The sequence below is a fragment of the Caenorhabditis elegans genome, chromosome IV (assembly GCF_000002985.6).
Source record: "Caenorhabditis elegans chromosome IV".
Classification (NCBI taxonomy): Eukaryota; Metazoa; Nematoda; class Chromadorea; order Rhabditida; family Rhabditidae; genus Caenorhabditis; species Caenorhabditis elegans.
In genome coordinates, this window is record NC_003282.8 from 12438399 (window position 1) to 12463624 (window position 25226).

Below are 25226 nucleotides of genomic sequence, written 5' to 3' on the forward strand. Positions count from 1 at the left end.
ACCTTGTCAAAAATATTTCTTAATCACAAACATTCTCTCAAAGACTACAATTTTTCATAGTTTTCAGAAATTTTTGAACACTTCGGCAGTTCCAGTCATCATCAATCGTGCAAGTTCATGATTTATTTTCCAATTGGTCTTTGTACAAATTCTCAATTGAACTTTTGCGTCTAGCAATTTTTTGAAACCAAAAGATTAGTGTGGGTGGGGGTATGTGCCAAATACCGATGTGAATGTAATAGAAAATCTGAATAATTCACAGTAGGTCACAGATTTTGAAATGCCAGACATGGTTTTTCGTATTATTCTCGTCGTTTCTTGTTTTACATCGTTTTCTTGCAAGCCGAAAGTCAAAATTCAACGTGGGTTTTAGTTCTAGGTTTGACCTCTGGGAAGTGTAGCAATAACATGTTTCGAAGTTATGACGTCACTATCATCAAAGTTAATTTGCGATGTGAGCATTAGAATAACTACACTGAATTCGTTATCAGATTGAGAAAATCTAACCATATTTTCAGATGATCACATTGAAGAGTTTCTGGAAAACAAAACACTCAGTGACGTCATAGAATGTGAGTTTCTGATTTGGAAAATCTAGAAAATTTTAAGTTTTTGGTTTAGTAAACCAGCATGTGCAACGAGCAAGATACTTGGAGAGATTGGAAAACGAAAAAGGAAAGTTATCAGATGAAGGTCAACAGAACCTTGTTCTAGCAGATGGAGCTGTTTTACCGTGTGATGCCACGTGGCATCAGTACTCTGGAACAGGATGTTGCTATAGGGTAGGTATTCTGTAAATCTTCACAGGAAGGCCTGCCTAGGCGCCTACACGGCACTCGCTTGTACTTTTTCTTTGATAATCGTTTCTTATTTCCAAATCTTTAAATTTTTCTATTAATAAAATTTGAATCATTTTTTTTGTCAAAACAGTGAGTCAACTGACTAAAAAAAACAATTTTGATTACTAGATTAAAACCAAATTTACGATTTTTTTAATGCTGCTATTATTTTCCAAATACGACAAATGACGGCAAAATTTTTCATTTTCAGACAACAGACGAGAAAAGTGAGTGGTATGGTGGAACAGAACTGTGTCGAGCTCTACATCCTCAGGCACAATTGGCATCATTTCATAGTCAAGGGGAATCGGAATTTGTTTGTAAAAAGTATTCATCAATTCATGCTTGGACAGGGCTTTCGCAAACTGTGAGGATTTTTTCTTGGAGTTCTTGAAAAACATTTTTGAAGAATTTGAAAACTAAGGTTTTTATACCTACGTGCCTGTCTATTGCCTATGACCTATTATCTTGTAAGCTAAATGAGATATGAAATAAGTGTACGGTACCTATGTACAATACCCATGAAGGAAAAACACAAGCGTAGGCAAATGAGCACTACTGATAGTGAGTCAATTATCAAAAAAAGAGAGTTTTGGAACAAAAATTACAGGAAACACCCGGAGTGTGGACATATACCGATGGAACTCCCGACTGGCATTGGTTTTTTGCTCAATCGAGCACAATGACAACTGAAAAAAGTTGCGTCGAAATGATGGATGGAGTTCTGGTTCTATTGTTCTCGTGGTCAGCGAAAAAAGGACAAACTCAACCCTATTCCTGCACTGAGAGCATCGCAAGTATCTGCAAGTATTGCCCACAAGAGACTACGTCGACGAGCACGTCGACGAGCACGACAACAACAACGATACCAATTACCTCTACAGTAACCACTACCGTAACCACAACCAGTGAGCCTCCAACTACAGTAACCAGCACCACATCAACAACGGAATCTACGAGCACAGTAACCACAACAATACCAACTACTACTACTACTACTACGGTATCAACTACAGTACCCACAACCAAAACAACCACCGAGACGGAAACCAGCATCAAGCCAACAGAAACTACAGTAATTATAACGACACCAAGTACCACTACCGTAACAACTACAGTACCTACAACTACCGTTACCAGCACATCATCTGAAACAACTACAACAACTAGAACTACAGTAACCAGCACACCAGCCACCACTCCATCTATTGCAGCCTCCACAAAAGCTCCAACAACACAAAAGTCCACCCCTACAACTACAATTACTACATCGACTGTCAAAACTACCGTCCCAGGGACCTGTACTCCCACTTGCCCAACTCCAACAGTTAGCTTCAATGATCGATGCTACAAGGTACTTGTTTCAAAAGTTTCATATGTAGCTTAAACGTTTCCAGATGTGCCGAGGGCTCGTGAAATTTGAAGACAGTTGCACGTGGTGTAATGGGACAATGGTCACAGTTTCTAGTAAAGAGGAAAACAGCTTTGTTTCTAGTACGTTTTAACATTGAATTGCGGCAAAATATTAGGTCGGTTCCATTAAATCTTAAAATATACACTATACATTATGCCTAAAATGCGTCTTTTCTGTTATAGTTTGAAGTTTTTTTTTTGTTTTTAAAAACAACTGTAATTTAGTCTTTAATTTCATAAAGAACTAATAATTTCCAACAAAAAAACTTCCCCTAGTAAATAGAAATTCCTAATCGAATTATGTAAATATTTTTTCCAGGAGTCTTTGGATCAAACGATGAGACAACACGTCAAATCTGGATTGGCAACACCGAATCCAGTGGTTATCTAAATTGGTCTCCAGGTCAACCTACAAAACCGAATGATGGCTTGGATTACTGTATTTCAATGGACTTGAGTGCAGGATCTACTAGAGGAAAATATAAATATTTAGCATGTCAGAGTACCGTTATTAATTCGTTATGTGTAATGAATCCATGAGACTAATAAACGTTTGGTATTTATGTTCAGAATACAGTGTATATGTGACAGTGTCCAAATAAAAACGTCACTTTAGTTTCCTTGTCAATATAACTGAAACAACAAGATTCGTAATCACAGATTGATCGTTGATTCAATTCAAATTTGCACCGGGTACATTCAAAACTTCCCCCATAGAATCACGACTGATAGTTCTGAATTTGCATAGGTACCAAGAATTCGGAGAACATGTGAACATGGCATGAAGACTAGACGTGGAACAGTTTGACTTCGACTGGTCAGTAGGCGTCATCAAGTATTTGCATAAAGTTTGGTATATTGAAACATTGGAAAATTATATATTATTATTTTGCAGGTTCCCGTACCGACAGAAGCCAAGCTTTGGAACTTTTTGAATTCAGGAGACCCACGATAAGATGGATTTACAATTTTTTAGCGTTCTCTTCAGAATTTAAGCTCTCTCGGAAATCCATCAGTTCATGTACAAAAATTGAGGAAAAAAAAAATATAAGAATGGAAATATAAGAATGGGATACAATTGTGTTATTTGCGCGGTTACGGTAGCTGAAAAGATTTGCTCGTGCCAGGACCCCAGGTTGAAATTTAGGGTTTCACATTGCATCTATTGATATATCATAAGACATCTTATTGCATCTTTACTTTCCTTGAACACAGACCTTATTAGTATGTCTGCTTTACGTCTAAGTTGAGCCCATATTTCTAGTTCTTCCAGTTCGAACGATTCCCCGATCGTTCAAAGTTCAGCAGCGGTACACCTAGTAGCTCCTCCCCCATTCCCATTTTGTTTTCCAGAGCCTCGCTGTATAATAACTGTCCGCCCGATTCCATACAAAAACCCTCAGCGGGTGCACAATTCACACAATTTGTTCAAAATATTTTCAAATATGCTTTTCCCTTCCCTTTTCCTGGTTTTCGCTTCTGCCGTATTGGCGTCCGATGATTTGAATCCATGTAATTCCTCGTGGCATTTCTTCAAAAAGACTGGATGTTGCTACAAGGTATGTTGGATGAACTACTGAAATACACTGGAATTCGAAATTTCTAGACATCTGATGACATGGGAACATGGTTCGATGGTACTGGAATGTGTGCCAAGATGCAAGTTGGAGCCCGATTGGCGTCTCTTCGTGATGAAGATGAATCCAAGTTTGTGGCAAAGTCTCATAAATCAGGAATCGATGGGATCCATGCATGGACTGGGCTTTCGCAGACGGTGAGTTGGGATATCTCCAGTGCCAATAATAATATTTCTTTAAATTGCTATAAATGATCCTAACATTCCATACATTAAAAAAAATAAAAAACTGAGACGGCGCGTGTTCAGTTACGAAATGCACAATTTTCTGCGTCTTCATAATATTTTTTTTGAAAAACTGCAAAGATATAGACTATTTCAACATAAATCTAGAGTTCGGAAAAATATATACATAAAGTATCGGTGGTTTAATAATATTTTATAATAATTTTCAAATTCGAATTAATAGTTTAAATGGCATATTAGACCCATTTAGAAAAATTTCAAGAAAAATCTCAAGTAGTACTTTTCAGCAAACCGCCAACAACTGGACGTTCACCGATGGCTCAAAACCTTGGTCCTCCTTCTTCACCCCATACGTTTTCCCGAATAACCACACGAGTTGCGTTGAAATTGTCGACAATTGGCTTGTCGAGCTATTTCAAAATACTGGTAAAACACAACCAACGTTCTGCTACCACTATCGTAAAGCCCTGTGCAAGTATTGTCCAGTACCACCTGAAATTCCATCTGAGCCAACAAGTACTACACTGGCACCTGTTGTGAGAGCCAAACGAGATTTGATGTAAACAAGCTCTGATGAAAATATCCATGACTAAAATAACTGTTCATATTCTATATCCTATTCATTTCTATTGACAGGACGCTTATATTATTTTATAATATCCTGTTTACCAGATCTCTCACTTTTTGAAAATTTTGTAATTTGAAACTTTTACATGTAAATGAAAAATTTGTATTTATGCTGTAGTTTTGTGTTCGCAAAAACAACCAAAGCCAATTTATTATTCCTATAGAAAATCAATTATTTTCAATCTTCCTATCCAATTGCTCTCTCATAAATCCGGCAATCTTCTCCTTGTGCTTTGACATCGACGGTACAACATGCCCCCCATCGTGAGCTATCCGCAACGGTTCAACGTCAAACATGTCTGCCATTTTCTCGCTTTTTGGTCTCGCCACGATCTCGTCCGCGTCACCGAATACGTGCATCGATGGGAATTCTTTGATTCGGAGTAATGTCAAGGAGTCATGTTTGGAAGAGAGACTCAGGAATCCGGAGAAGAAAATGGCAAATCGGATTCCGGGAAGTTTGATTTCACCGAGTTGTGCCTGAAAAAATAGAATAATCAAACGCCTGGGAGACGGAGATAAATAAAACCTTGGCAATGAGCAAGTGAACCATAGAAGCTCCTTGACTGAAACCCAGTAACCCATCGAATGGCCCATTTTCTTCAATAAACTTGACAACTGCGGCCACAGATTCTTCGAATCCAACAGCTACTTCCGTAGATTCCCGAGAGGAGAAGCTCATCGCTTCGTTGTTTGAAAACCACCACGCTCGACTGGAATCAACATCTGAAAATAAAAAAAATTACTTTATATTAGAATTGCCAAATTAGGAACATACGTTCATCTACCGCCACAGAATGAACTCCATTCACAAATTCAAACTCTGCTAGAGATTTGACGAGCTTCCGAGTGGATCCCGTCTTTTGCCGGAATGATTGATCGCATTGTCGATATCCGTGAAGGCAGAGGATCCGGAGTTTCGGTTGGGAAGACATTCTGAAAGATAATGCGGGTGGAATATTTCATAGAATGTGAATAAGTATTACCTAGACACAAATTTTTGCACCAAAAAAATGTAATACCCGGTCTCGAAACGGCAATTTTTATTGAAAGCAACCGAGTGTGCGCCTTTAAGAGTACTGTAATTTCAAACTTTCGTTTCTGTGGAGTTTTCATCAATTTTTAAAGGTTTCTTGCAATTTGTTAAAATTGAAATATTTTAAACGAAAAACTTTTAAGATTCTATGAAAACAGTAAAAAAAAGAGGGAAAATACATGTACTCTAAAATTGTCGTGTCGAGACCGGATACTGTATTTTTTGAGCAGTTTTCGCGTCTAGGTAATAAGTCAATATAAATTAATAGGTATTTCACAGGTATAAACCAGTTATGATGCAAGAGAAAACTTCAATTAAAATGAAAAAAGGTTCATTTAAAAAAATTTTAAAAAACTAAAAAACAAATTTTAAAAACAAATGATTACAACTAATTTTCTTCTTTTAAACTTTTTTCTTTATGCTAGTCAACCATCTAGGTACATTTCTATTGTTCGGGCTCTCTTCCTTCACATTTCCCAAAACTCGTGCACTTTTACTCAATAATCGATAATCCATTCCATAATCTGCTTCACGGAATAACTTGTCCATTTCCTGTTCCATCAACAATGCTTTATCCCCGATAAACTTCACTTCAGGACACGTAATTCCAATGGATTCCTCCACTCGTCGTCTTATCTGGTGTTTCGACTCTTCCAGAAAATCAACAATTTCCGAATCTCCATCACCTCGACACATCCAATAAACGGACACTTGTGTGAAAGCTCGATCAACTCGTACTCGAGTAATTTGAAGTTGTAATCGCCCGAGCATTTCATCTGTTGCGACGACTTCGGCGATTCGTTCCTCAAGGATTCTGCTCAGCTGAACAACTTTTTTGTCGTCTAAACGTCGTTGTTTTGTTCCGAGAGAGACGAGTAGAAGTCGATCTTCAAGTCCCATATCGATACCGTATCTCATGCCCATCGTTTTTTGGAAGTTTTTGCCCAATGTCTGAAATTTCTTGTTGTTGGGATGAGAAAACTGGTGGAGCCATGATCATTATTACCAGAGGTCTCGACACGAATTTCTGTAAAATATAAAAAGACATGCGTCTTTAAAGAGTACTGTAACTTTCTCGTTGCGAAAAAAAATACTTTTTTTTGATATCAAGAAGAAATCCAAAAATACAAAATATTTTGATAATTGTTGGAATGTTGAAGAAAAATATGTCATTTTCGATTTTTCGCCTCTAGAAAATTTCGAAAAAAATTGAATTCCGAAAAAGCAGCCTACATTTTAAAATCTTTTTCGTTATAGAAGAAAACTTAACGGTTTCTTGTAATTTTTCTCAAAAAAAAACACAAAATTTGATAAAAATGTTGACATTTTTTGTTAATTTAAATTGACAAAAAATTAATTTTCGATTTCTAATTTTTTTCCCGAAAAATCAAAAATGTTTTCAATTTATTTATCATTGATTTTCTAAAGTTTTTCTCTCATTTCGTTGAGCTCGCGGTTACGGTACCCTTTAAAGGCGCAGACCCTTTCGCATTTAGACAAAAATTGTCGTTTCGAGACCGGGTACTGTATTTTTTGCGCGAAAATCGCAAAATTTCGCGCCTGGGTAATAAACGAAAGTTGAATTTATATTTTTCAATCTAATTTCCAAAGAACCTTATCATATCTCCACTCGAATCTTGAAAGAACCGAATTTCCACATCCACGTCCCGTTTTTCGATTCACATAATTTCTGGGTCCCTTCAGAGCCGCCGTGCTAGTGGTAATCCATCGGATCCCGTTTCTATACATCTGAATTCGTAATTTTTATGGAATCAGTGAATGCTTTTTCGGAAGAATCAGAAAGGGTCTTTGTATCCCTAGAATTCTACAAGTTTTATGGCTCGAATATCATATTGAATATTCATTGTAAAGAGTGATTTGACAGAAAACTTAAAATTTTTGGTGTCGGGGTACTCAATTCAGAGAGAGAAAAATAAATAAAGAAACTTCGAGTTTCGAGAAATGAGAGATAAAATGAATAAATACATCGAATTGGGTGGATTCTGAGATTCAATTTTGATACCGAAAATAAATGATTTTTTATGGAGAAATTTAATAAAGTATGCTTATTCTTCCATTTCTTCTTCTTCTACGATTGCTCCGAGATCACTTGTTGTAGGTTGACCACCTGCTCCACGACCTTTACGAACTGGTACTGCCTTCGGACGTCGCATCAAATTCGAGAACACATTATTCGCATCGCTAGCCGTACCCTCGATGGCGTCCGGATCTTGAGTTCGTTTCCAGAACTCGTCTTGATCCTCGATTCTTCCCATTTTCAGACCACGTGGTAGGCTTTCACTTGAATTGAGAACAATGAAATCAGACATCCAGGATCGCTTTGATCGATCTTGAACAATTTGCAAGTTCTGAAAATTTAGAATGAGTTTGAAAAAATAAACTCAAAAAAACTAAACATACATTTTCATTGGCAATATGCAATAGGAAGCTGACGATAGACGAGGGCCTAACAGTCTCTCCCATTCTGGAAGGCATTGAAAGTGCCAACGAAAGAAGTGTATGGCATCCATTTATATGCACTTTTCTATTTTCAGTGTTAGCAGTTCCATATGTAGATGTAGTTGGTTGATTATTGGGACGCTCATCTGCTGCTTGATAATCTGGCATCTCTGTTAGTGCCTTCATCGTTTCGTTCACATCGTGATTCGATTTGTTCGGTGATCTATAGTCAAACACTGACGTCAACGTTTTGTCGGCCTCCATTGTCGGTGTTGCAGGTCTTCCGGTTTCATTACGATCATCGGCAGCTCGGATAGTTGTATTATTCATTCGTAGAGTCTGATTAGATGTCAACTGCTCCAGAACATATTGAATTGAAGGCATCGATAGACTATCAGTCTTCAGAATTTCAGCGAGACACTTCTTGTGCTTGGCGGCGTCAAGATTCTTTGCCTGGATCGACTGGCGATCGAATGACTGAAAATTATACAAACTTTTTTAATATAAATTTTTTGTTAAACTTACATCGTCAAATTCATCATCTGAATCTCCGTATTCACCACCGTATCGTTTGGAATGGATATTCGGGAACATTTGATTAATGTGACTTGCGGTCAAGGCTAGTTTCCTCTGAAAATGTTCAATGAGCACTGGAAAAAATATTCCGTCTTAATTTTACCTGCATATCCGGACCCATTTGTGCAGCAGCGAGTTGTTGTTCATAGTTTGGATCGTATCTGTCTTCGTCCTGTAATTAGATGCCGAATTATTTTGTAGTTTTCTCTCCGAAAATACGGTATCAAGGTCTCGAAAAGACGCATTTTTTGCAAAATTTTTGTTGATTTTTCAATAAATAAAATTTATTTATTAAAATCTGTAAATACACTAAAAAGGAATTGTTTTCTCGTGCTTTATTTCAATTTTTAATTAAAAAATCTGTTTTATAGAAAAATCACCGAAAACATCGCATCAACGATAGTCTAAAACTACAGTACTCTTTAAAGGCGCACACTCGGCTTCATTATAAAAAATTGTCGTGTCGAGACCGGGTACTGTATTTTTTGTTCTAAAGTCGCAACATTTCGCGTCTGAGCTATTTAACGGTATCGATCGTCGAAAACTTTTGGACTTTTGAACGAGCTTTTTTTAACTGGAAAAATCAACAACGAAAATTTTTCGATTCTCGATTATTCAGAAAACCGACAGGAAAACCGGCAGGTCTTAACAGAAACGTACGTAATAATCGTTGGCAAAATCGTCATCAAACGGTTGCTCTACGGCAGTTCGTAGATTCTCGTCCGAGTCAGAGCCAGTGATAGGCTCCGGATTTCTGAAAAATTAACAATTTTATATATATTTAATCCTAGACACTCACTCCATGCACCTGAATCCACTGAATGAAAGTAGCCAATTGAGACAATCCGAATCCTTGTTTCCTCTGGCTTCATCAATGAACAAATCTTGCTCAGCCTTTTGATTTTTGACACGTTCGAGTCGTATTTTCCCATATGATTTCTTGAAGAACATCCCGCTGTTACCGAGAAGACCCATTTCAAAAGCGACATGCGGCTTGTTTTCAATTCCCAAAGTTGGAAGATATAACTGTTGTTCCGAAAGGAAAGTGCTCTTCTCATCAGCAATTTTAGAGCATTTTGCAGCAGTAATTTCTCGTTCAATCTCGTCATCAGGAATGTCACGGAAGTAATGAACGAAATCTTCGACAGTGGCTTTTCTGCTCTTCGCTTTCTTTTCTCGCCGTTTCCGTTGTGCTGTAACCGCTGCTTGTCTCTCTTGATCACCAACGACTGGTGGAACCCAATGAGCATTGTCGTTCTTTCCGATATTTTGAATCTCTTCACGCATTTCTGCAGATGGTCCAACAAGTTGTGGCGGTGGTGCAGAAGTCATCAACTCTGCAACTTCATCGGCTGCAAGTGCAATGTCCTCAAGCTCCCGTTGAACATCTTGCTCATTTCGTTCTTCTACTTCAGTTCTGAAATTGAAAAAAAATGTGGATAGTCTTTTCAAAAATGTTGAATCTAGCGTTTTTCAAAGGTAAAATTATAAAAAAGCAAAGAGTATCCAATTAATATTGCCGGAAACTCAAAATGTCGAAAATAGGGGAAGCGCGGGAATTCAGAAAAGATTTAACTTTTTTTGCAAAATTGTTGAAGAAATCTCAAAATAGTTGTGGTTATTCATTACTCATGTGATGTAGAAAATTTTTTAAAAAATGTATTTTTATACATTTTCCCCCCTATTCGTCTAGTTTTTGTATTTTTTTGCATTTTTCGACACTCATGAATAGGTGAGAATGGATAAAAATAAATTTTTGCATTTATCTACATTAAATGAATAACGGTTTTTTTTGCTATATTGAAACGTTCTTCTGTCATTATAGGCAACAAAAAACCGAACAGAATCAACTTTCAATTCAAAATTGAAACTTACTCATCCATCTGCTCATTAAAAAGAATATCAGCCACCCTTCCATCATTTCTATTATTATCTCCTTCCATTTCCTCAACTTCAACCGGAGCTGCAAGTCGATCATCAAAGTCTACATCAAAAGCAGCACCGCCGGCATCGTAATCCATTTCCTCAATAGGCTCCATATCAACATCTTGTTGTTGCACTTGTTCCCGTATTTCTTGTTGAATTTGTTCTAACGGAACATCATCTTCAGCTGTACTATCCTCACCAGACCACATTTTCATCACATCAGACACTTCATCATTCACTGTGAAGTCTGCTGGACGATCTCCAGGATAGTTATTCATATAATCATCCGATTTCACCAAGAACAAATTCTTTCCAATTTCCGGAACCATATTTCTATACGATTCTTGCTCGTCAATCGCATTTTCATCCAATTGAGAACGAGCTTCTCGATTTACATTCATTTTTACAACATCATAGTTGGTCCATGCATCAGTTGCCTTAATCCAACCTTCGATTCCAGCCTGACGTGGATGTTTCGTGTCATTCTTCATAATTGCCTCATCATCTTCACCCCATTCTTCTGCACGTATTCCATTTTTCCAGACTTTTGATTCAAGTGTATCAGATGTGTTGAACACTTCCAGCTTCTTATCAAACATGTTGGCTAATGTTTGATCCATTTCATTCGGCTCAATTGGCAGTTTTCCAATGAGATGCTCATCGAGATCATTCTGGAAAATAATTTATATCATAAATGTATTCAGAGGCGCGCAAAAAAACTTACAGCTTCAAGAGGTGGAAGAACATATTCGTCACTCGCTTTCTGTGACACAGACGACTGAAGAGGAGGTGTAAGCCTATCTAGAGCGATCGTCTCATCGTTTTCTCCCTGGGCGAGTGGTAATCCTTGATTTCCTGGAAGCATTGACATATCCGATGCTCCTGCCACCGTCATATCCAGATTTGAAGGCCGATGATTCATCTCTGCGAATGTCAAGTTGGCGAGATCTTTCTCACGAGACGATTCCGCCAATGGTAGCGTTGACTTCTTCACATCCTTTGACATTATTTTGTATCTCCCAATAACTGGGCGATCTTTGACTTCGAGCATCAAGTAGTTGTCGAGAATTCGTGGCTTTTTGTCTAATGAATTGGTGAGGAGAGCTCGTGTATTTTTTACAAGTGAGACAGACACATCGGACGTGAAAAACCGATCATCAGCATTCTTATCGGCAATTCGATTATGCAACATAAGAGTTCGTCCATCGGGAGAATGAATTCCATAATAATTAAGAGAATGGAACGAGTTTGATGAATTGCACACGGATCCTTTCGTTGCCTTTTGAAATGTCGGGTTAGCTCTCAGCCAATCGATATTTGCGTCTTTCAGATCATGAGCCGTATCATCAGCACTTATGTAATTGGAAACATCAGAGAGAAGGTCAGCTCTGAGATCAGTTGCTCGTTTGATTGACAATGCATAAATGAGTTTTTCGGGGAAAATGTCTCTTTGAAGAAATGCGTCAACATCTTTGGAATTGGCTTTGAAATCAATTCGTGGCTCTCCGGCAATATTTTCCTCATCTTCTTTCCAATTCTTATCATTGTCTGCGTCAAGTTCGGTGGTTGTCAGAGCATCATCCATATTATTGAGAAAATCGAGCATTCCATTCATTCCGTCAACAACAGCCATTTTCTTTTTAGCTTTTCTGCTTTCCAGTGTTAAATGAATTTCTTCACCATTTGAATCTCGCATAACAGTTCCTGTAATAAAAAGAAACGATAAATTCCAAGAATATTAAAAAAAAAATGTAATTACCACTCGAGAGAGCTGAATCAATTTGTCGAACGTCGTGGTGAAGCCGATCGACTCGATAACCAATAATGCACTGAGCTCCTTCGAGCACAACTGCCATCTCTTGGATTGAAGCTTTTGCTTTGATCATATCTTCGATTGTATGAATTTCAAGCGGCGATTTATATTCGAAACAGTTGAGCTCTCCAACTTTTTTCTTATTCACAATATCGTCGATATGGGCGCCAATTTTTGTCATAATTGTTTCTGGCACCACATCCGCTGGCCTAATTTTTTTAGTTCCTCGAACTTTACGCAATGGGGTAGATCTGAAGCCATCATCTTCGTCATCATCTAGAACTTGTCTCTGAAAACATTACGTTTTTGGTAGAAGCAGAACATTCTTCTTTTTTTACTTTTCTGCGTCCAGTGACGTTGCTGGATGATGGTACATCCATTTCCCTGTAATTAAAACACAATTTTAGATAATAGAAAGCAGGAGAAAATAAAATATATTCAAACAAGAAGCACAATTCAATTCAAAAGTCCTCGTTGCTAAACAAAGGGTCGAAGGGAGACCGGAGTTTCGTAATGATGTTTAGTCGTCTGCGACTCTTGTCTCTCGTTGTCAACGCGGGAACGAGGCAGTTCGCACACTGAGAATCCAAAGAGAATGTAAAAAATTCACAAATTGATTGAAATTGTTATGAAGTAAATATATATTTAAAAAGAAAGTTTTTCTGATGCCTTCGACCGATCGATAAAGCTACAGTTCAATTAAAGGGACACATACAGAAAATATCTGTTCGTGGCGAGACCCTACAGTAATAAAAATATTCGCGAATGAAGATTTATGCTTTTGTGCGAATTTAATTCTCAATTGTTTACTTATGAGCGGAGTATTATCTCTCTCAAGAACAAAATCCGCTAGCAGATGATTAGCACAAATTCTATTCATCTGAAAACCGATTGTGCCCTTCTGAAAGCTTGTTGTTTGCTCAATGATATATTTTCGTCTCTATCTCTTTGTTGCCATGACACTTTGATGAGTATTCGTGTGAAACTCATTTTTTGGAATCAAGTCGACGCAATCAATAATGTTGTTGATGAAGGCGTCTTAATTCCAAAAGAATGAGGTTGAAAATTGAATATAAAAAAAATAAACATAAATTAAAAGATATTCCAGTATTACGTTGTGACGAGTAAGAGTTTGTAAAACATGAATAGAAATTTCAAATGAACACGATTTCATTATAAAGGCATGAAACATTCTAGAAGAACTACAAACAATTTTCACCGGTATGTTGAGGGGGGAAAGCTCACAAGTAAGCAGTGGGCTATTCCACTGGATCAGAATTTAATTATATTCTATAAAACATGAAGTTCTAAAATACATACGAAAAAATGCACACACTATTTGTGCGTTTGTGGATTAAATCCGTAATTGTTTAATTATTGAATATGACTAGGTCCTGGAAGACATTCAGATTCTGGATAATCGTCGTACTTGCAAACATCAATAAGTTCCTCAACCTTCTCTTCTGTAAATTCTCGAGCAGTGTGAAGACTCTCTTGACTTGAAGATGATGTTCTCGGCTGATATTTGACACTGTGCTCCTCGGCCAAAGTTGATTGAATATCGTTAAACATTTCGTCATGTTTCCGCTGTTGGTAAGCGTTTCGTTCAATCGATTGAACACGATGAACAACGACAGGTGGAATTCCGAGAGCGAATGCAGTACGAGTGAGCATGTTGGCAGTGGTGGGAGTGACAGGATTATCCATAACGGATTGTTTCAGATTGATTGCACTGACAATGATGTCGTCGCAGAAATGACCGATAACACCGGTTTGTTGCATTTGAGACCAGAAATTCATAGGATCTGAAATAAAAATAAATTAGTGATAAATGTTATGTCAAATAGCTTACCGTTCTGCAGACAATTGAGAATATCATTGAATGGCGTGCACTCATTGGATTCCTTATTTGAAGAAGTTGGCTCTTCATTAGATGACATTGATTGCAGTGGTGGCGCATCAATGAAGAACTCCTCGAAGAAACGATCGTCTTGTGGCTCCATTTTGACCATTTGTCTGGGCTTGTTGACACTTCCACGTGGACGTCCACGAGCTTTTTTGGCGCCTGAAAAATGATATGTTTCCAGAATACTGGTAGTTATACAAAAGGAGCTAGTTTTAGAATGTTCTAGCAATATAGAATAATGTTTCCTTTATCTGAAAAAACTTATATTTAAGTTGGAATAGTTGAAAAGATGCTCACAAATCTCAAACTTTGAGACAATATTTGAGCACTTTTCCGATTGTTCCAACTAAAATATAAGTTATTTTTAGACATAACAAATATTATTCCTAAATTTTAATGAAAAATATTGAGAGAACATGTCAAAACTAGATCCTTTTGTAGAATTATCGGTCGTACTCTTTCTATTATCATCATTATCCGCCTCTTTTCCAGCCATCTCATTTTCGATCTCATATTTAAGTTGTCCGGCTTCAGATGTTCTCTTGGACTTCCGAGCTTGAAGCACCTCTTCAGATGGAGCATTCACATAATTTCTGCTTTGACACTTTCCACTGCATCGATTCATATGCTCGTAGAAGTCGATGGTCATTGCTTCCATGTGAGTTCTAGAATATAAAGTTTTGAGAAACAGAAGTATTTTAAGGGATTATTGTCTTGATGCTCACCTCAACGAAGATCTTCCAACACGGATGCTCGCCTTCCAATCTTTCTGACGCTCTTTGTCGCCACGGATTGTGAACTGCTTCGGAGAAAGAAGATCGTCTGAAAATAATTATATTATGAGACCCATTTTAAATTATCTGAAATAAATAAAATAACGAACTTCCCACTTCAATACACGGCTGATGAATCCCAGGGCACATGAACAGGTTGAGATGCATCTTTCCATTCACGACACCACAGGAAACTGGCACAGTCGGTGACGCATCTCCTTCGGGAATTGTGATCTGCAGTGGTGTTATAGGGCGCGGAAAATCGTCGTTTGCCGGATGCTGTAAAAATATGAATTATTAAAGCGATGTAATTATGAAAAAGTAGCTGAAACTCACTCCATACAAAATTTGATAAACATTCCTTTGACTCTCTTGGAATGGAGTCATCGTGGAATGATGATGATCAGATCCTTCGGCTTGAAATCCATCACATGATCCAGAAATCGGATGAGACGGCAACACGGAAGCAGCGCTCACGTCTCCACCGAACATTTTGACGTTGCTTTGCAATCCGAATAAAACCGTGAGTCGGGCGGGCCGTTGCAAAGTTCGCCACGTTTCACGTTAACACGTAAAGATTTCCGCGTCATTCTTTTTTTCATCTTTTTGGTACCACTTCCGATAAGCTGAAATTTCTTATTATTTTCGTTGGCAGATAAATAATGAATTTTTTGTTTTAAGAATATTTATTCAAGAGAAATGGTTTCAAAACGGGAAGAATCCAACTTTTCAGAGAGTTTTCTTTAATTTTTTACAACAAAAACACAATTTTCACACTAAACAACAGTTATTTAAATTAAAAATCACAAGTTGAACACTTTAAACGCGAAAAATAGTGAAAAAGTTCATAAAAAAGCAAAAGTGTGAAAATAATTGCAGAACAGAATTTTCTACAGTAACCTTAAAGGCGCACATACGAAATCGCGCGGCGCGTGGCGACACCATTTTACGATATTGGTCCTCCCTTGAACCTTCTGAAATCAGAAAGTTTTACAGTAATTGTAACATCACAAGATAGGAAAAAATGAAGAAAATAAAAAATAAAAAAGTCAAGAATTTTAGGATTGCAATTCAAAGGTTTTTACCGATCTTTTTAAAAAATAATGAGAATTTTGTTACTAACTATGATCTTTCATTTGATAGTATTAGTCATTAAAAAAAAACACACAGATCACCTTAAGTTTAAGAATACAATGAAAAATTAAGCAAAAAAATTCGTTGAAAACATTTTTTAATGCTCGTAAAATTGCTCCAAGGTTGATTTTGCCTTTTACATTTAATGATTTCAAATTTTGTAGAGGTCAATGTTTTTATGAGAGACTCGTAGGGACGGATTTTTTTTATTTGAAAGTTCAGATAGTTGAAAATATTTTTTTATATTTTTTTTTGTTAGAAACAAAAAATAATATTTTTACTTTAAAATAGAGTTTTTTAGACGAAAAAGTGATTACGTGACATGACCTTTGGGCCTTGTTTTTTATGGCCTAATTAATTCAGCATAAAAGGTCCAGATTTCGTCAGTTTTGTTCATATTTCGTCCGAAATCTTGAATCAATCGTCTTTTGAATCGCCAAAGCAGCCAAGAAGCAAAGGAGCAGAAGCATGGGTTCCGAGAAGATGATCGAGATCTGTATCGATATGGAAGAAGGAGAACCACTTGGTGCAACTCCGAATGACAAGCTTGTCATCACTAAAATCCAGGCTGGAACTATTTCCGAAGGAAAGTTGAGAGTAAGTTCTACAAAAGTTTAACCATTATTCTATGAAAAGTTTTATAGATTGGTGACCAAGTCAAAAAAGTCAACGGGCAAAACTGCAAAGATTGCAATGACTTTTTCCGTGCACTTCGCTTTGCAGCTCCATGTGCAAAAATTATGGTGAACCGCGATGAGAAGAAGGCCGAAGAGTTGGAGGCTCGTGTTCATATTCCTGAAGATCGTGCAAAGATCATTCAACGCCGTGAAGGATACGTCTATGAGTTGGCAACTCTTGTTTGGGTTCAAAATGGACCAAAACTTGGTTTGGGAATCAAGCATTTCCAGGTAAGAAATCAATCAAATCAAATAAATTCTAGGAAATTCATATATCTATTTCAGAATCGTGTGCTTGTCTCCCGTGTTGATCCTGGATCACTCGCCGAAAAGTGTCTCGTTCTTGGAGATCACTTGTGTGATGTTGATGGTATTCCAGTCAGTGACAAGGATGTTGCCAGAGACCTTCTCGTCAAGAACATTCAAGAAAAGGGAAAAGTCACTTTCGTCGTCGAGCGTCCCGATTCGATTGATGCCAAGCAATGGGCAAAGCAGGCATTGGCAACCAATCTTATGCAGCCACCATCTGTGCAAATGAACGAGGATGTGAAGGGCATTGCGTCTCAATACCGTCAAGCTCTTCCAGGATTGAAGCCTCCAGCAAAGAGTGCTATGTCTACTGGTCCAAGCGCTCGTCGCGTTTCAATTGTCGAGCAAACTCAAACACATGAAATCGGGCATGATCATGAGGGAAAAGCTCTTCGCAAGGTCAAGTGATGTGCCAGCAAGATGCCAGAAATCGCAACGTCTAGCTCGAATAAAAATTTTGTTTGAATCGCTTCTGCTGATTTATTTTGTTTTATATGTTCGAATACAGATAGTTTTTTGGGTATGTGAAACGCCCACAAAATGGCTCCTTTTAGGCAGGAGTGGTCAAAATACTACCGTATTGCAGACGATTTTTGTTTGAAAGTTGTTTGAATTTCTGAAAAAGGCAGAATGTGGTTACAGCAAGTCTCTATTAATATCAGCTCGTTTACTCCACGTGTTCCTCGTTTACCAAAAGCCCTGACCATGTTTTAGTGGCCCAGAAGAAAGTCTAGTTCTGGCTTACCGTAGCCTTAACAAGAGTTGAAAAGCCATAACTTTTGATGGCATAGGAAGTACCCACAACACTGAGCCTCTCGCAAACAACTTGCTTTGCTCCACCTTCAACGCTTTCATTTTGAGAAGCTTTTGATTGCAAAATAAATGGTAATAAATTGTTTTTTTTTGACATTTTTTTGTTGAAAAAACAATTTATATTAACTTCTTGAACCCATAATAAAATCAGCAATGTTAAAGGCCTTCCTATGCCTAGTTTCTGCATTTCTGCGCCAAATTTGGTGTCTGTGTCTTGACAGATAAATACATGGTGCATCGTGCAAAGATTCACCTACTGGCAGGTAACATGCCATTGCAACTAATCTAAATTATCTTATTAACAAACTTTCATTCAACTTTTGAATAAAAAAACGTGATGATCTCACGTTTTCAAAAAACATTCTAGTGCTTATCGTGATTTTCTCGATTATTCCTAGCTATTTACAATATTTCTTCCAACTTTCGTGCCTCAAATCATGAGCAAACCTGGTTAGTTTTGAACGCTTTTTAATGAAATTTTTGAAACTTTTTTTCAGAAAGTGTTCAAGAATCCCTTGATACAATCACATTTATTCACTCTTTTCAAATTACGACCACCAAGGTTGAGCATATGAAGCCGAAACGTTTTACCACGGTCCATCAGTACTCGCTGATTAATTGGTAGGTGATCTCACAGTTCTAGGGGATAGAGAAAAGGGGAGATGGAGATATGTGGGAACTGAAATTTAGTTTCACTCCCCCAGTCTCCCCAAGTGCCTACCTCATGTCTAACGTCTATTCACTTTGTCAGCAAAGAAGCAGTAAAAATTCATTTCGATTCCAGGGATATCGAAATATCGGTATCCCAAATACTTCAAGAACATCCCCAAAACCCTGAAGAACCGGTCGTCGAGAAGGTTTTTCGAATCAGTCTTTATCCAGCCGGACAACATCCTCTTCCTGTGCAGAAAGTGGAGTTCAAGTTAAGATTGGTTGACAATTCTGATGGAGATAATAGTGCGCTTTTGAAATAGTTTCCCAATTGCTTTTACAGACATCCTGCCACCTGTAAAATTCACCTATGAGCCTGACATCACGGACCGTGACGATTTCGACTGCATTACACCGGAACGTGGCGTGATTCGAGACTTTTTGTGCGAGGTGATCGGAAATCGGCAATTCAAGAAATACAAATTGGAAATTCTCACTGTTATCGTATTTGATATCAACAACTTTTTGAGCCTGAAATACTTCAATCGATTTGTTGGAAAACCGATGCCAGTCGAATTGGATTTCAAATATTATCTGTTGATGAATCAGTGAGTATTTTTGTAAGATTTCATATGAAGCCTAAGTCAATCGCATTCCAGAAAGACTCACAACTTCCTTCTCACCACCACTACTCAACAAGGATTCCCGTGCAATAAAGAAGCTCTATACGTGGCTTCTCCATATTTTCGCAACCATCTCACAAGTTCCATAACCAGTTTTCCACTGGAGGTACAATTCTTGGAAGCTATTGAAGTGGTTGGTTCTTATTATTTCTCTTATTCTGTGACGAAAATTCTTAAGGTTGTTACCTGGAAGATTGTGACACGTAAACACAAACAGAGACAGCTCATCGGGTCGATTGAAAGTCACTGCTTTGAGGAGCTGATTAAGGCAAGTTACAGTACCTCATGAGACCTGTAACACTGTTGTTTTTGCAGAACTGTGAGGACTTGGATTATGTGGAGAAGTTGCTCTTTATGGCTCACACTAATTATCTCGGACGTCTTCTCGAAGCCTGCAACGCCACTATTATCAGTTTTCATTTTGCGGATCTTTGCAGGGACATCCAACAAAATGTAAGTTATCACAGCAAAGAATTCCACATGTTTGCCTAATTTTTCTACACATTATTTTATGGCCGGACCCTGCGTTCGTTCAACAGGGTCAAGGGAAGCGCTTCAGTCTTATGGTATCAATTTTTAGAATTTGTGACAAGACTCAAAGTATTTCATTTCCAGAAACGCCTTAATGATCGTTACGTGAAGAGTCTCAACGTGAGAAGTTTCATGAGAAAAGTGCCGCCGGTGGTTATTGCCAATCAAGGATAACAGCTGAACTTTTACTTGTGATGTGAATAAATATTTTGTATTTGAATGTTTCCAATGATTCTAGTCTAATTGTGACGTCACTCTCTCTTCCACATTCTTCTACAGTTCCGGCGTTTTGTTTTCGACCGGCTACCTACTTGCCAGTTGTCGGCAGCTTCTCGATTTCTCTTTTTCTACTAATAGCCCGCTACTCACCCGGCGATGAAAAAAGTGTTGTAACTGATAAAGTTCCAACACACCCACATAAACTTTACATAAACTTTAAAATTTTGAAAATCTTTCTGTCAACGTTTATTTCAATGTTTAAAGGTAGAGTATCGCCAGTGGGGGATTTTGTTTAAATACACATATAAAGATCCAAAACAACCAAATATCATAAAAAACACTCCAAAAATGTTTAGTTTTTTCATAATTTCCAGTAGAAGTTTTGGAACATTGCCAAAATTTTGAAAGATATGAGGTTTTGAAGAAATCCAAACCAATGTCGCAGGTGCCAACCCTTACAATGTTTTAATACGAATAATTAAAACAAAATTACAGTATACAAATGTAGGAAAAATTTTTTTTGGTCGACCTCCAAAATTATGAGTGGCAAAAACTGAGTAATTGTCACTTTTTGACAGTAAATAAAAAATTTTCAAAAAATTTCTCGAAAATTTTATTATGATATTCGGTCATTTTGGCATAATTTTGGGTGTGGTTTTTAAAATTTCCCTCTTGGCGCCACTCTACCTTTAATGGTGTAGAACAGTTAGCGGCTTGCAAATAATATTCCCAACATTCAAATGTCATTTGGCTCCGCCTCTTCTAATTCTTTCAGTTTTCAAACAATTTTTCTCATTGCCATCCAATCTCCAGTTCACAAGTCCCAAAAGAGGCAAAACATGGACTTCTTTTGTTTTTCGTTTGTTTCCACACAGTGATAACACTAGTCTTAGCATTTTCTAGACAAATCAAATGTTTTCCAGCAATCTCGATTCGCCATAAATTTGAACAAAGACAAGTAAATTATCTAGCTGATTTTGATGTTTGTTTCAAGTTTTCTTCAAAAAAATGCAGAATTGTTTTTTCATTTTCAGTTTCTGTATAAATTTTCGGCGAAAAACAATTTTTAAATTTTCGAACCAAGGAATTTGGACCAAAGAAATTGTTTTATTGGAAAAACGAGCCCGAGAAGTGTCGACCACTAGAACTTTATTGAAGTTTAAAAGGAATAAATGTGGCAAAAAAGTTCCCAATAAAACCCTTTATTCAAAGTTAATCTTCTCCGATGGCCGGAAGGAACTTGATGAAACACTTTGACTCATTCGACGCAGCAAATGCTCTCTTCACTTGCATCGTCAGTGATGGCCTCAGGAACTCTTGACGTCGGGAGAATCGTTCTTTCAGTGGGTGATTCTGAAATTATCTATTATTAGTGCATCATGATCCTCTGCGTCAGACATCTGCCGGGCTCCGACAAGAACCCGGCAGGTGTTGGGGGCTTCAAACACCACCAACCCCAATAACGAAAATCCGAATGAAGTCGTGGGCGTGATAGAAGACAAGAGTGGCGATGCAGCAGTTTTGAACGTTTGCAAATTGAGCGTCATCGGCGATGATAAGCATATTGCACACGTACATGATATCTTCATAGTTCTGAAAATTCATACTATAAGCTCGATGGAGCAAGAACAGGCTCTCACCTTCTGCAACTCCTCACAGCAATGCTTTTCGATCGAGTTTTTTAGAACTTTTGGCTCGAAAACCTTCCATTGCATAGCCAAAGCAAATATCTCGAAAGCGAGTTTTGGAGAAAGTAGAGCAGGTTTTTTGTAGATACCAGTGATCATGTAGGTGAGACACTGAAAATTTCATTGAACGGGCAGAATTCTACATAGAAAATTGCTGTAGCCATCTGCTAAGTCTCAACGAAATTTGAAAACTCTGCCACCGCGTCGTTTACAGCCTCCCCTATTGAATCTTCACCGTACAATGTCAATGCTCTGCACAGAATCAGCTCTTCCAACTGTGTACTCGGTAGTTGTGTCCTTCAAATGCTGACGGAAGAATTGAGATGCCAGACAGACAATTTCCTTATTCGTCATCACAAAGTGCATGCCATCGGATGTCTTCAGCTTCAAATCATGACGAGATCTGGAATTAATTTGGTCATATGTTGGGAAATACAGTGCGCCCAACTTCTATAACGCCCCCCTATTTTTTCTCATTTCACCACCTGCTGACATTTTTTACAAAAAACTGCTAATGCCATTCGATTCCAAATGTCGAAAAACCCCCTGTCCAAAATTTTCATCAAAAAATTCAATAGACTGATAGTGAGGAGACTAGGTCAAAAAGTCTCTAAAACGACCGCCCAACTTCTATAGCGCCCCCTCGAATTTTTTATTTTTTCTAATAAAATCCCCTTTTTTTGGCTTTTTCTAAGAACAACTTATTCATGACTTAAGTTCAAACTGATCCAGACATCTTGCAAATCAATTTTCAAAAGAAATTTATCCGTGGAAATTCATAGGATCTCTAAAATTGTCCTGAAACGCCTAATTTTATGTTAGAGGGCGTTGCGCGGCGCCCAATACTTGAATCAGCACCAGAATCAACTAAGATGATCTACAACATCTATTTCATCGGTCTGAAATTTTTTTTCACGTCTTACGTGTCATTTTGTGGCATACGAATGCTCAAGAAAACGTAGTGTTTATTATCAATTTTGTTCGAAATGCCACGAGGACCTCAGCTAACAAGAGATGAACGATCCAAGCTAGATGTGATGGCGAATCTTAATATTTCTACAAATGAAATGGCTCGCCAAATCAATCGCTCTCGTAAATGTGTCTACAACTACCTCAATAATCCACTTTCTTATGGTCAAACCAAAAGAGCTCCCAGATGCAAAGTTTTATCGAGTCGTGAGGAACGCAACATTGTGAAGGCTGCATCGCCGCTTTGCCGCTTTTTCGCTGGGCCGCTTTTTCGGAAAAGAAGAAGCTCCCCATCCAATTTACAAGTCATAAAATGACTGCTGTAGATTATCAGCAAGTCTTGGAAAAGGATTTAGTGAAGTTTTTGAGACACCCGTCGAAAAAAAACTGGCAGTTCCAACAGAACAACGCCAGTATTCATTCAGCCAATTCAACTCGTGCCTTTCTCAGCAGCAAGAAAATTAAACTCCTTAAATGACCAGCTTGTTCACCGGACCTCAATCCGATCGAAAATATGTGGGCTTCCCTCGTGAGACTCGTGTACGCTAATGGAAAACAATATCCGAATGTTGCTGCTCTTAAAGTCGGAATTGAGGATTCATGGAACGCCATATCAGCTACAGAGATGAAAAATCTGGTCAATTCGATGCCTAATCGAATCTTTGAGGTCATCGCCAAGAATGGAGGTCCTACGAAATATTGAACTTTATCTAAGTTAATAAAATCTGTTGTGTTTTTTGATTTCTAGAGGATGGTGAATGCGCGAAGGCCAGTAGTGCTATCTCGTACTAGTAGTATAATAAAAATAAGAGTTGCAAATCTTTAAAAAAATTGCAGACCGATGAAATAGATGTTGTAGATCATCTTAGTTGATTCTGGTGCTGATTCAAGTATTGGGCGCCGCGCAACGCCCTCTAACATAAAATTAGGCGTTTCAGGACAATTTTAGAGATCCTATGATTTTCCACGGATAAATTTCTTCTGAAAATTGATTTGCAAGATGTCTGGATCAGTTTGAACTTAAGTCATGAATAAGTTGTTCTTAGAAAAAGCCAAAAAAAGGGGATTTTATTAGAAAAAATCAAAAATTCGAGGGGGCGCTATAGAAGTTGGGCGGTCGTTTTAGAGACTTTTTGACCTAGTCTCCTCAGTCTATTGAATTTTTTGATGAAAATTTTGGACAGGGGGTTTTTCGACATTTGGAATCGAATGGCATTAGCAGTTTTTGTAAAAAATGTCAGAAGGTGGTGAAATGAGAAAAAATAGGGGGCGCTATAGAAGTTGGGCGCACTGTAGGAAGGCTAGGAAATCTTGCAACAAAAATTTTTAAAAACTAACTTATTAGTGATTGCATCGAAATAATAATCCAATGAATCTGGCATATTCGGTGCACCATTTCCCAACAAATACTTCATATCCACCAAATCATTTTTCTTAAACTCCAACCGAGTTTCCAATTGAATCGTCTGCGCTTTCTTCTTTGCTTCAGCTATCAACGTCGATAAATCTCTTTCGAATTGGGTATTCTGTAGAGTTGTATAAGATCTATGATCCATTCGACCTCTTCGTTCAGCCGGAGCAATTGGAAGTCCATCGATAAAGTACTTGAGACTCTTCTTAATACTTCCATCGGAACCCATCGCTTTCACTTTAAAGTATAGTTTGTGAAGTGGTGGGTATGAATCACGGACTCCTGATCCATTCAGCGAGATTACCCAATTAGATTCACGCGAGTGAAGGATGTGTCCAGCAAATTGTTTGTGGAGTTGAAGATCCCTAAAACTCATAAAATTAAAAAATATTTCTGAAAAAGCACTAACCAATCGAGCATAGTGCTTTCAAAAATCGTGGAAAATGCTCCTTTTGCTCGAACATCTTCTGGACCCAGTTTAAATTTGAGTAGATAATTGAAATTGATAAAATTGTCCGCTAGTTGATACTCTGAAAATTTAGCCTTGTAGATTTCTGAAAAATTCGGACTAAATGCGTCTACAGTTGAGCTCTATCGGTAATCAGTTCGTGTACTCCACATGGACAGGAGCCTTGCCTATGTTTTAGCGACCCAGAAGAGTCTAGTTCTCATGGAATGTACCACGCAACTCTGAGCCCTTACAAACAACTTACTTTGCTCCATATGCATCGCTTTCATTTTGAACAGCTTTTTCTTGCAATATAAATAGGAATAAATTGTGTTGGAAGAATGTGCTGGAATTTTTATTTATTTTTATTTACGTGGAATTATTTGTAAGGCAAAGTATATTAACTTCTTTTTTTTTAAATAATAACAAAAACTCCGATAATAAAGGCCATATTACGCCTAGTTTTTGCATTGTTCTCGGTGTCTGTATCTAAGCAGATAAA

General features: G+C 37.7%; 9 protein-coding genes and 1 non-coding gene across 17 annotated transcripts; 4 read left to right on the forward strand and 6 right to left on the reverse strand.

Annotated features, from left to right (window-relative positions):
* Window positions 1–260: 260 nt before the first annotated feature.
* On the forward strand, window positions 261–2815 carry clec-185 (C-type lectin domain-containing protein). Its single transcript, NM_069974.6, has 7 exons — window positions 261–362; window positions 519–572; window positions 622–782; window positions 1051–1206; window positions 1450–2193; window positions 2237–2333; window positions 2572–2815. Exons 1-7 carry the CDS (start codon window positions 281–283, stop codon window positions 2790–2792), a joined length of 1515 nt encoding a protein of 504 aa, NP_502375.4. The 5' UTR covers window positions 261–280; the 3' UTR covers window positions 2793–2815.
* Window positions 2816–3616: 801 nt separating this feature from the next.
* C25G4.17 (C-type lectin domain-containing protein) lies at window positions 3617–4807 on the forward strand. Its single transcript, NM_001307095.2, has 3 exons — window positions 3617–3811; window positions 3859–4026; window positions 4362–4807. Exons 1-3 carry the CDS (start codon window positions 3698–3700, stop codon window positions 4635–4637), a joined length of 558 nt encoding a protein of 185 aa, NP_001294024.1. The 5' UTR covers window positions 3617–3697; the 3' UTR covers window positions 4638–4807.
* A 30-nt stretch (window positions 4808–4837) lies between these two features.
* C25G4.2 (Esterase C25G4.2) lies at window positions 4838–5637 on the reverse strand. Its single transcript, NM_069975.8, has 3 exons — window positions 5480–5637; window positions 5231–5427; window positions 4838–5181 (listed from the first exon to the last, which is right to left on the reverse strand). The coding sequence occupies exons 1-3, from the start codon at window positions 5634–5636 to the stop codon at window positions 4870–4872; spliced, it is 666 nt and encodes a 221-aa protein (NP_502376.1). The 5' UTR covers window position 5637; the 3' UTR covers window positions 4838–4869.
* A 192-nt stretch (window positions 5638–5829) lies between these two features.
* Window positions 5830–5850, reverse strand: 21ur-13902. The gene has a single exon (NR_056829.1).
* Window positions 5851–6050: 200 nt separating this feature from the next.
* Window positions 6051–7486, reverse strand: C25G4.3 (Ribosome-binding factor A; the record flags this gene model as incomplete). Of its 2 annotated transcripts, NM_001268715.3 has the most annotated exons (2): window positions 6051–6688; window positions 7352–7486. In NM_001268715.3, the coding sequence occupies 2 exons, from the start codon at window positions 7484–7486 to the stop codon at window positions 6140–6142; spliced, it is 684 nt and encodes a 227-aa protein (NP_001255644.1). The 2 variants fall into 2 exon arrangements, with proteins under 2 accessions (NP_001255644.1, NP_001255645.1); NM_001268716.3 differs by lacking the exon at window positions 7352–7486 and having other exon boundaries at window positions 6140–6661.
* On the reverse strand, window positions 7403–12937 carry dpy-26 (Condensin complex subunit dpy-26). The gene is made up of 10 exons (NM_069977.9): window positions 12851–12937; window positions 12459–12801; window positions 11424–12403; window positions 10649–11370; window positions 9573–10190; window positions 9434–9527; window positions 8877–8945; window positions 8723–8827; window positions 8159–8674; window positions 7403–8106 (listed from the first exon to the last, which is right to left on the reverse strand). Exons 1-10 carry the CDS (start codon window positions 12890–12892, stop codon window positions 7804–7806), a joined length of 3792 nt encoding a protein of 1263 aa, NP_502378.1. The 5' UTR covers window positions 12893–12937; the 3' UTR covers window positions 7403–7803.
* A 727-nt stretch (window positions 12938–13664) lies between these two features.
* On the reverse strand, window positions 13665–15817 carry spe-44 (Transcription regulator spe-44). Its single transcript, NM_069978.6, has 6 exons — window positions 15528–15817; window positions 15302–15470; window positions 15144–15240; window positions 14875–15083; window positions 14365–14577; window positions 13665–14317 (listed from the first exon to the last, which is right to left on the reverse strand). The coding sequence occupies exons 1-6, from the start codon at window positions 15681–15683 to the stop codon at window positions 13887–13889; spliced, it is 1275 nt and encodes a 424-aa protein (NP_502379.1). The 5' UTR covers window positions 15684–15817; the 3' UTR covers window positions 13665–13886.
* An 834-nt stretch (window positions 15818–16651) lies between these two features.
* On the forward strand, window positions 16652–17901 carry smz-1 (PDZ domain-containing protein). The gene is made up of 3 exons (NM_069979.8): window positions 16652–16922; window positions 16970–17233; window positions 17288–17901. The coding sequence occupies exons 1-3, from the start codon at window positions 16794–16796 to the stop codon at window positions 17717–17719; spliced, it is 825 nt and encodes a 274-aa protein (NP_502380.1). The 5' UTR covers window positions 16652–16793; the 3' UTR covers window positions 17720–17901.
* A 613-nt stretch (window positions 17902–18514) lies between these two features.
* On the forward strand, window positions 18515–20163 carry C25G4.7 (uncharacterized protein). 7 transcript variants are annotated; one of them, NR_131620.1, is made up of 8 exons: window positions 18562–18574; window positions 18622–18745; window positions 18876–19046; window positions 19119–19383; window positions 19435–19591; window positions 19637–19726; window positions 19774–20024; window positions 20074–20163. NR_131620.1 is itself a non-coding variant. In NM_001268719.2 (2 exons), exons 1-2 carry the CDS (start codon window positions 18562–18564, stop codon window positions 18747–18749), a joined length of 141 nt encoding a protein of 46 aa, NP_001255648.1. In that variant the 5' UTR covers window positions 18515–18561; the 3' UTR covers window positions 18750–19164. The 7 variants fall into 7 exon arrangements, 1 of the variants encoding a protein (NP_001255648.1); NR_131621.1 differs by having other exon boundaries at window positions 19774–19911; NR_131622.1 differs by having other exon boundaries at window positions 18909–19046.
* A 1177-nt stretch (window positions 20164–21340) lies between these two features.
* Window positions 21341–25072, reverse strand: C25G4.8 (BTB domain-containing protein). Its single transcript, NM_069981.4, has 7 exons — window positions 24990–25072; window positions 24686–24806; window positions 24204–24641; window positions 22137–22299; window positions 21849–22007; window positions 21664–21801; window positions 21341–21561 (listed from the first exon to the last, which is right to left on the reverse strand). The coding sequence occupies exons 1-7, from the start codon at window positions 25012–25014 to the stop codon at window positions 21421–21423; spliced, it is 1185 nt and encodes a 394-aa protein (NP_502382.2). The 5' UTR covers window positions 25015–25072; the 3' UTR covers window positions 21341–21420.
* Between the last annotated feature and the right edge of the window lie 154 nt (window positions 25073–25226).

Bases quoted from the DNA above. Each gene is read 5' to 3' on its own strand.
- dpy-26 (NM_069977.9), bottom strand. From the start codon at position 12,892: ATGGATGTACCATCATCCAGCAACGTCACTGGACGCAGAAAA. The intron at 12,802-12,850 runs GTAAAAAAAGAA...TAATGTTTTCAG, and splicing joins ACGTCACTGGACGCAGAAAA to AGACAAGTTCTAGATGATGA. The intron at 8,828-8,876 runs GTAAAATTAAGA...GAACATTTTCAG, and splicing joins AAATGGGTCCGGATATGCAG to AGGAAACTAGCCTTGACCGC.
- C25G4.8 (NM_069981.4), bottom strand. From the start codon at position 25,014: ATGAAAGCGATGCATATGGAGCAAA. The intron at 24,642-24,685 runs GTTAGTGCTTTT...TATGAGTTTTAG, and splicing joins GAAAGCACTATGCTCGATTG to GGATCTTCAACTCCACAAAC. The intron at 21,802-21,848 runs GTGAGAGCCTGT...ATGAATTTTCAG, and splicing joins GCTGTGAGGAGTTGCAGAAG to AACTATGAAGATATCATGTA.
- C25G4.2 (NM_069975.8), bottom strand. From the start codon at position 5,636: ATGTCTTCCCAACCGAAACTCCGGATCCTCTGCCTTCACGGATATCGA. The intron at 5,428-5,479 runs GTATGTTCCTAA...TTTTATTTTCAG, and splicing joins TTCTGTGGCGGTAGATGAAC to ATGTTGATTCCAGTCGAGCG. The intron at 5,182-5,230 runs GTTTTATTTATC...CTATTTTTTCAG, and splicing joins TTCACTTGCTCATTGCCAAG to GCACAACTCGGTGAAATCAA.
- smz-1 (NM_069979.8), top strand. From the start codon at position 16,794: ATGGGTTCCGAGAAGATGATCGAGATCTGTATCGATATGGAAGAAGGA. The intron at 16,923-16,969 runs GTAAGTTCTACA...AAAGTTTTATAG, and splicing joins TTTCCGAAGGAAAGTTGAGA to ATTGGTGACCAAGTCAAAAA. The intron at 17,234-17,287 runs GTAAGAAATCAA...TATCTATTTCAG, and splicing joins TGGGAATCAAGCATTTCCAG to AATCGTGTGCTTGTCTCCCG.
- spe-44 (NM_069978.6), bottom strand. From the start codon at position 15,683: ATGTTCGGTGGAGACGTGAGCGCTGCTTCCGTGTTGCCGTCTCATCCG. The intron at 15,471-15,527 runs GTGAGTTTCAGC...ATATTTTTACAG, and splicing joins TTTATCAAATTTTGTATGGA to CATCCGGCAAACGACGATTT. The intron at 15,241-15,301 runs GTTCGTTATTTT...AATTATTTTCAG, and splicing joins GCCGTGTATTGAAGTGGGAA to ACGATCTTCTTTCTCCGAAG.
- C25G4.17 (NM_001307095.2), top strand. From the start codon at position 3,698: ATGCTTTTCCCTTCCCTTTTCCTGGTTTTCGCTTCTGCCGTATTGGCG. The intron at 3,812-3,858 runs GTATGTTGGATG...CGAAATTTCTAG, and splicing joins AGACTGGATGTTGCTACAAG to ACATCTGATGACATGGGAAC. The intron at 4,027-4,361 runs GTGAGTTGGGAT...AGTACTTTTCAG, and splicing joins GGACTGGGCTTTCGCAGACG to CAAACCGCCAACAACTGGAC.
- clec-185 (NM_069974.6), top strand. From the start codon at position 281: ATGCCAGACATGGTTTTTCGTATTATTCTCGTCGTTTCTTGTTTTACA. The intron at 573-621 runs GTGAGTTTCTGA...TTTTTGGTTTAG, and splicing joins ACTCAGTGACGTCATAGAAT to TAAACCAGCATGTGCAACGA. The intron at 1,207-1,449 runs GTGAGGATTTTT...CAAAAATTACAG, and splicing joins GGACAGGGCTTTCGCAAACT to GAAACACCCGGAGTGTGGAC.